Source organism: Oncorhynchus mykiss, chromosome 21 (genome assembly GCF_057628025.1).
Source record: "Oncorhynchus mykiss isolate SJ-2025 chromosome 21, ASM5762802v1, whole genome shotgun sequence".
Lineage (NCBI taxonomy): Eukaryota > Metazoa > Chordata > Actinopteri > Salmoniformes > Salmonidae > Oncorhynchus > Oncorhynchus mykiss.
In genome coordinates, this window is record NC_143042.1 from 29,641,601 (window position 1) to 29,650,717 (window position 9,117).

The 9,117-nt window shown below is 40.4% G+C and overlaps 1 protein-coding gene across 1 annotated transcript in view; it reads left to right on the top strand.

The window, feature by feature from the left end:
- Nucleotides 1–8,272, top strand: part of si:dkey-183c6.8 (protein O-GlcNAcase) — a 63,514-nt gene extending 55,242 nt beyond the window's left edge. The window contains exon 18 of the mRNA XM_021577637.3: nt 4,392–8,272. Coding sequence (XP_021433312.1) covers nt 4,392–4,528 — 137 coding nt within the window. The 3' untranslated portion in view covers nt 4,529–8,272. The remainder of the gene's footprint in view (nt 1–4,391) is intronic.
- Nucleotides 8,273–9,117: the final 845 nt, after the last annotated feature.

Genomic DNA, 9,117 nt, shown 5'->3' on the forward strand with positions numbered 1-9,117 from the left:
GTGTTAGGGGGCAGTATTTTCATTTTTGGGAGAAAAAAAACATTCCCGTTTGAAACGGGATATTTTGTCAGGAAAAGATGCTAGAATATGCATGTAATTGACAACTTTGGATAGAAAACACTCTAACGTTTCCAAAACTGTAAAGATATTGTCTGTGAGTATAACAGAACTGATGTTGCTGGCGAAAGCCTGAGAAAAATCCAATCCGGAAGTGCCCCAGGTTTTGAAAGTGCTGCGTTCCAATGACTCCCTATTCAGCTGTGAATGTACCATCAACGAGCTTACGCTTTCTACGTATTCCCCAAGGTGTCTATAGCATTGTGACGTAGTTTTACGCATTTCTGTTGAAGAATAGCTGTAGGCAGCCACATTGCGTAAGTGGTCACATGGTTGCTCCGAGAGAGATTCTCGCATAAAATACAGAGGTAGCCATTACTCCAATCGGTCCGAGTGAAAAATGAATTTTCCCGATATTATCGAATAGATATTAGAAAAACACCTTGAGGATGGATTCTAAACAACGTTTGCCATGTTTCTGTCGATATTATGGAGCTAATTTTGAATATTTTTCTGCGTTGTGGTGACCACAATTTCCGGGTGATTTCTCAGCCAAACGTGAAGAACAAACGGAGCTATTTTGCCTACAAAAATAATATTTTGGGAAAAAATGTACTTTGGCTGTCTACCTGGGAGTCTCGTGAGTGAAAACATAGGTAAACGATTTAATTTGATTGCTTTTCTGATTTCCGTTTCTAACCTCCGTTATGCTAATTAGTGTCAGATGATGATAACGGTCCCGTTCACGGGATGGGGTGTCACTAGAGGTTATTAAATAAGCATACCCCTCTCAACAAATGTAGTCCTAGGAATTGATATAGTCCTTGGTTCACGCCAGACCTGTCTGCCCTTGACCAGTACAAAAACATGCTGTGGCGTTCTGCATTAGCATCGAGTAGCCCCCGTGATATGCAACTTTTCAGGGAAGTTAGGAACAAATATACACAGGCAGTTAGAAAAGCTAAGGCAAGATTTTTAAAACAGAAATTTGCATCCTGTAGTACTAACTCAAAATAGTTCTGGGACACTAAAGTCCATGGAGACTAAGAGCACCTACTCCCAGCTGCCCACTGCTCTGAGGCTAGGAAACACTGTCACCACGATAAATCCACTATAATTGAGAATTTCAATAAGCATTTCTCTACGGCTGGCAATGCTTTCCACATGGCTACCCCTACCCCGGTCAACTGCCTGGCACCCTCCACAGCAACCCGCCAAAACCCCCACCCAAATCCAGATAGCTGATGTTCTGAAAGAGCTGCAAAATCTGGACCCCAACAAATCAGCCGGGCTAGACAATCTGGACCATCTCTTTCTAAAATTATCTGTCAATTGTTGCAACCCCTATTACTAGCCTGTTCAACCGCTCTTTCGTATCGTCTGAGATTCCCAAATATTGGAAAGCTGCCGCGGTCATCCCCTCTTCAAAGGGGGTGACACTCTAGACCCAAACTGCTACAGACCTACAGTGCCATGCGAAAGTATTCGGCCCCCTTGAACTTTGCGAACTTCTGCCACATTTCAGGCTTCAAACATAAAGATATAAAATTGTATTTTTTTTGTGAAGAATCAACAACAAGTCGGACACAATCATGAAGTGGAACAACATTTATTGGATATTTCAAACTTTTTTAACAAATCAAAAACTGAAAAATTGGGCGTGCAAAATTATTCAGCCCCCTTAAGTTATCTACAAGTCTCTGCTAGGTAAAGCCCCGCCTTATCTCAGCTCACTGGTCACCATAGCAGCACCCACTCGTAGCACACGCTTGTTGGGGAATAATCAGAATTGGTTGGTAACATAGATAAGATGTTTTATATTCATCATATGCTTATGAGTTATTTCTCATAAGAATGTATTTTGTTGTACTATAGTGGTGGCCATTGGCAGTTATCTGTTCTATGTCAAGACTAAGTTGCATGGTCCGGGGAGAGGTCAAGGTGTCATCATGTGTAAACATATCTTTTGCTCCACTGTATCTGTGTGCCAGTCACTCCCTACTTTTCCCATCGGGGAGAGGAGGATGGCAGTGTCTGGAATCATTCTATGCTCCCCCGTGAGCTTGTCCAGGATTGGTTGTATTTAGAATTGGTTGTATCTAAATGACAATTTGATATATATGCCTGTTGATATGGAGGATTGGTTTATGGTTCTGGGTTTGAGTAAGGAGACAAAGCTGAACGATTTATTATGTCTATGCTGTCTATGTGTGTTTTTTGCTATTAAAGGATCTCAGCTGCAATGTGTAAGGGGGCTCTCAGAGAATTCATTGATAGACACTGAATTGATCTGAGAGTCACAGGGTTGTGATAGAGCTCATATAATTAAAGATGGACTTTGATAACTAACTCTGACATGTGTTGTGGTTTTCTCCCATGATTTGGTAAATAGAGGAAATTTCCACGACACGCTCCAGCAGGTATATCTCACTGGTCACCCCCAAAGCCAATTCCTAATTTGGTCGTCTTTCCTTCCAGTTCTCTGCTCCCCGTGACTGGAACGAATTACAAAAATCTCTGAAGCTGGAGACTCACATCTCCCTCACTAGCTTTAAGCACCAGCTGTCAGACCAGCTTACAGATCACTGCACCTGCACCGGTACATAGCCTATCTGTAAACTGTCTATCTATCTACCTACCTCATCCCCATACTGGTATTTATTTATTTTGCTCCTTTGCACCCCAGTATCTCTACCTGCACATTCATCTTCTGCCAATCTACCATTCCAGTGTTTAATTGCTATATTGTAACTACTTCGCCACCATGGCCTATTTATTTCCTCAACTTACCTCATTTGCACATAGACTTGTTGTTTTCTTTTGTTCTACTGTATTATTGACTGTATGTTTTGTTTATTCCATCCTCATCATCCATCATTCTATGTTGTTGTATGTGTCGAATTACTACGCTTTATCTTGGCCAGGTCGCAGTTGCAAATGAGAAATTGTTCTCAACTAGCCTACCTGGTTAAATAAAGGTGAAATTAAAAAAATAAAAACTTATTACACATTTTCTTTGTTAAAACCTGAATTCAAATTGGATTAAATAGATTTTTAATCTGACCTACAGTACCAGTCAAACGTTTGGACACACCTACTCATTCAAGAGTTTTTCTTTATTTGTACTATTTTCTACATTGTAGAAATGTAGAATATTAGTGAAGACATATAACTATGAAATAACACATATGGAATCATATAGTAACCAAAAAAGTGTTAAACAGATAAAAATACAAGGGCTTAAAAATTGACCGACTGCAGTCATAGACTGTTTTCTGTTACTGCATGGTAAGCGTTACCGATGCACCAAGTCAGGAACCAACAGGACCCAACAGCTTCTACCCCCAAGCCATAAGTCTGATAAATATTTAGTTAAATAGTTAACCAAATAGCTACCCGGACTATCTGCATTGACCCCAGTCCTACCTACCTACAAGTTATGGAAATAAGCTCTTTTTTAGTATTTCTCCAGTAGGTTTCCTCAAGTAGAAAGCCTTCACTTCTATGTCAGAGATAATACATCAAAAATACTATAGTAAATACTACAGTATACTACAATCTGCAAAAACACTACATTAATTACTATAGTATATACTACAGTTTTATTTTACTACTATATTTATACTATAGTTCACTGTCGTATGTAGAACCCTTCATAGAAGGTTCTAGGAAGAAACGTAAGATGATAAAATGGTTCCTGGTAGAATCGTTTTATAGAGGGTTCTTGGAAGAACTCTTCAAAAGGTTCTACCTAGCACCAAAAAAGGTTCCCCTATGGGGACAAACCGAAAAACCTAGAGTGTAGCCTAGTGGTTAGACCGTTGGACAGTAACCGTAAGATTGCTACTTTGAATCCCAGAGCAGACTAGGTGAAAAATATATAGATCTGCCCTTGAGCAAGGCACATAACCCTAATTGCTCCAGGGTCGGCGTCAATAATGGCTAATTCCTGGCAGATTTCCATTTCAGATTTCCATTTCACACTACAGACTTGTACAGGTTACACACTCGTACAATGTGTGAAACAGGACAAATGTAAGCACACTGGTTAAAAGTAGGTGCACTATGTATGGAATATGGTGCCATTTGGGAGGTAACCTTTGTCGTTATGGTTGTTCTAGTTCAGGGGTGTCAAACTCATTCCACGGATGGCTGAGATTTTTTGTTTTGTTTTTTCCTTCATGGAATGAGTTTGACACATGTTCTACTTTCTCTTCTCTGCTCGCTCTCATATTTCTATCAACGATCATCTTATTCACTCTTTGTCTCTCTCTGTGTGTGTGTGCACGTGTGGTGTGTGTGTGTGTGTGTGTGTGTGTGTGTGTGTGTTACAGGTTCTCATGGTGTGTTCTGTGAGATGCAGCCTACAGATCGCATGAGGCTGGACTTCCTGACTAAACTAGGCTTCCTGGAGATCATCAGAGGAGAGGCACGACACAGAGAGGGAGTGGTACTGGGCAGGCTGCTCTGAACACACACACACACACAGAAATGTACACACAAGAGGTGTAATGGTTTACCAAACCCACGGTTCGTTATGCACATGATTACTCATCAAAAGTAAATTTAAAATAAAGTGCAATATGCGTGTGAAATCAATGTGTAAAAATGGCTCAGACATTGTATAGGTCTATGCTAATAATGTTTTTCTTACAAAGAGAAAAAGATGTTCACTTGTGTGACTCTCATAAAGAGAGCATGTCTGTAGCACAGTACTTCTCATCTCCCACTCCGAGGTAATGTGATGGGCTGTCACTGTTAAGTAGCTCTGTATACCTGGAGGTCCATTCATCTGTGGTAAGCATAACAGAGTGTGAATTGGCAAATTAATTTGTCGACCTCACCACCCGCCATTGTACAGAACTAGTTCCCGGCTGCGCCTCACAAAATGACAGTTTTTAAGTGCACCAATTAAGATCACAATTTTGATTACAAAGTGCGCATAGGCTGTCGTTGTTTTAAGGGAATAGCCAGAAATTGTTTTTTTTTTCAGTACAGAATTACTAGAGGCATACATCGCAGCATAGTCATAGCATATATTTAAAAAATGTATTCATTAAAGTTCACAGTACGACCCAAGGTCCCTGTACTGCCACCGTTACACCCCAATACACACCCATACATGCACGCGCTCACCCATTCATTTGCATGCATGCACGCACACACACTCCCAGCACATGCTCAAAAACACACATATACTCATATAAACACTGTGGAGTGCAAAAGAAACAATATAACTACTGTAAGCTTAATCACACACAGGTGATACAGGGTAATGGATTACACAGTGCTGTCTTTACACACACGAAAACACATGAAAAGACAGAGGGCAAACATTCACACGAACACACAAACACATATGCGAACACAGATATGAACACACACAAGGCTGAGGGTTATGTGGATGATGAAGACAGGCACAAAACCAATATGTGCATCAGATGGCACACACGCAAACATACACACTGATAAATCTTACTCAGCGTAGGACATATAGCATCATTCATCACGTCCTTTTATTTCTATTTTCTAGAAGCACAAGAACAACAACGCATCCTTTAAACGTTTTATACCTGAGACATGTCTTCACTAGAAACCAAGAATGTCCTTTTCTATTGAGGAGACTTGGGCTGGGATTCAATCTGATCCTGCTTGTAGACAATGCAGCTTTTAAAGGCAATATCCCCACGTTTGCGGAGATCGCATTCAAGGGATTAGCACGGACCCTGGAACTGACCATACAGTGCCTTGCGAAAGTATTCGGCCCCCTTGAACTTTGCGACCTTTTGCCACATTTCAGGCTTCAAACATAAAGATATAAAACTGTATTTTTTTGTGAAGAATCAACAACAAGTGGGGCACAATCATGAAGTGGAACGACATTTATTGGATATTTTTTAACTTTTTTAATAAATCAAAAACTGAAAAATTGGGCGTGCAACATTATTCAGCCCCCTTAAGTTAATACTTTGTAGCGCCACCTTTTGCTGCGATTACAGCTGTAAGTCGCTTGGGGTATGTCTCTATCAGTTTTGCACATTGAGAGACTGACATTTTTTCCCATTCCTCCTTGCAAAACAGCTCGAGCTCAGTGAGGTTGGATGGAGAGCATTTGTGAACAGCAGTTTTCAGTTCTTTCCACAGATTCTCGATTGGATTCAGGTCTGGACTTTGACTTGGCCATTCTAACACCTGGATATGTTTATTTTTGAACCATTCCATTGTAGATTTTGCTTTATGTTTTGGATCATTGTCTTGTTGGAAGACAAATCTCCGTCCCAGTCTCAGGTCTTTTGCAGACTCCATCAGGTTTTCTTCCAGAATGGTCCTGTATTTGGCTCCATCCATCTTCCCATCAATTTGAACCATCTTCCCTGTCCCTGCTGAAGAAAAGCAGGCCCAAACCATGATGCTGCCACCACCATGTTTGACAGTGGGGATGGTGTGTTCAGCTGTGTTGCTTTTACGCCAAACATAACGTTTTGCATTGTTGCCAAAAAGTTAAATTTTGGTTTCATCTGACCAGAGCACCTTCTTCCACATGTTTGGTGTGTCTCCCAGGTGGCTTGTGGCAAACTTTAAACAACACTTTTTATGGATATCTTTAAGAAATGGCTTTCTTCTTGTCACTCTTCCATAAAGGCCAGATTTGTGCAATATACAACTGATTGTTGTCCTATGGACAGAGTCTCCCACCTCAGCTGTAGATCTCTGCAGTTCATCCAGAGTGATCATGGGCCTCTTGGCTGCATCTCTGATCAGTCTTCTCCTTGTATGAGCTGAAAGTTTAGAGGGACGGCCAGGTCTTTGTAGATATGCAGTGGTCTGATACTCCTTCCATTTCAATATTATCGCTTGCACAGTGCTCCTTGGGATGTTTAAAGCTTGGGAAATCTTTTTGTATCCAAATCCGGCTTTAAACTTCTTCACAACAGTATCTCGGACCTGCCTGGTGTGTTTCTTGTTCTTCATGATGCTTTCTGCACTTTTAACGGACCTCTGAGACTATCACAGTGCAGGTGCATTTATACGGAGACTTGATTACACACAGGTGGATTGTATTTATCATCATTAGTCATTTAGGTCAACATTGGATCATTCAGAGATCCTCACTGAACTTCTGGAGAGAGTTTGCTGCACTGAAAGTAAAGGGGCTGAATAATTTTGCACGCCCAATTTTTCAGTTTTTGATTTGTTAAAAAAGTTTGAAATATCCAATAAATGTCGTTCCACTTCATGATTGTGTCCCACTTGTTGTTGATTCTTCACAAAAAAATACAGTTTTATATCTTTATGTTTGACGCCTGAAATGTGGCAAAAGGTCGCAAAGTTCAAGGGGGCCGAATACCTTCGCAAGGCACTGTATATGTAGCTTTATTACTTTCTTGTGTGTTTTTGTTCTACTTGACTTTTTTTTAATAGTACTACTAACTTGAGGAAAAAGCTGCAACATGGAAATTACTTTTAAACAACAACCACGCTGCAACAAGTTTCGGATTGAATCCGGCCTTGGTTGAGAAGACTGTCATCGGTCTATGTCTTTTACCTTTATTCAATTTAATGAGAATAATACACTTTATTTATAGAGTTAGGTCACAGATGGAAGGGATTTAGTTATCAAAATCTTTGGCTAGGTGAGTGCTTGAGAACACTACAAACATGTCAGGTTTTTTTTCTCTCGATCACTTCCTAACCATTCGTCTCCTATCTGTGTGACTACTTTTCTAGAACAGCAGCGCTTACTATTCATTGTCCTTGTATCACTGTCTCTGTCCCAAATGACAACCTATTCCATATTTAGTGCACTATGGTCAAAAGTAGTGTACTATATAGGGAATAGGGGGCCATTGGGACGGAGCTTTTGTCTTTGCTTCAGTGAACAATGGTTGTTTTGTAATGAGGTCTGTTGTTAGATGTGTATAGCCAGTGTTAATTCCATTTAAAGGCAATGGTCCCAGAGATCACATTCACGGTAAAAGCTGCAGAGGTTGGTTCAATGAGAAATTACCTTTAAATGTCAAACGTACTACAACGCAGTTTTGGACTGAATCCCGGCCTGACTGTTCATTCAGGGTGTGTGAGGGTTAAACTATCATGTTACTGTGTAGAAAGAAGTCTGTGTTTACAAATTACTGCAGTAATACCAATGTTTTAAAATGTAACATTTTATAAAAATATTTTATGTGTTGACACTAATTAAAATATTTTTTCCTCTCCTTGTGCCTTTTTGTCTTCCATCATGTCATGAGGTTATATCTCTAAGAAATTTATTTTTTAGTCATTTATTTTTTCCACATCTACAGTTCCTTCACAAATTCTTCATACCCCTTATTGCACATTTTCGGCAAGGACTCCCAAGTCCCAAGCATACCCATAACATGATGCAGCCACCTCCATGCTTGAAAATATGAAGTGGTGTTCAGTGATGTGTAGTGTTGGATTTTCCCCAAACATAACGCTTTGTATTCAGGACAAAATGTGATTTCTTTGCCACATTTTTAGCAGTATTACGTAAGTGACTTGTTGCAAACAGGATGCATGTTTTGGAATATTTTTCATTAAGTGCAGGCTTTCTTTTCACTCTGTCATTCAGGTTAGTATTGTGGAGTAACTACAATATTGTTGATCCATCCTCAGTTTTATCATATCACAACCATTAAACTGTAACTGTTTTAAAATCACCATAGACCTCATTGTGAAATCTCTGAGTAGTTTCTTTCCTCTCTGTCAACTGAGTTAAGAAAGACGCCTGTATCTTTGTAGTGACTGAGTGTATTGACACACCTTCCAAAGACCAATAACTTCCCTATTCTTAAAGGAATATTCAACGTCTGCTTTTAACATTTTAAACATCTACCAATTTGTGCCCTTTGTGAGGCATTGAAAAACCTCCCTGGGGGGCTGGGGCAGTCGCTTGGCCAGGAGCTAGGACTGGCTCCAAGGCTGGGTCCAGGGGAGAGAGGTTTGTGTGTGTGGAGGTATCAGCATGGCTGTCTGAGGAGGGGGTAGGAGTGGACATGGTGGAACTGGAAGAACATCTGGTGTAGCCCAGAGGGGCTG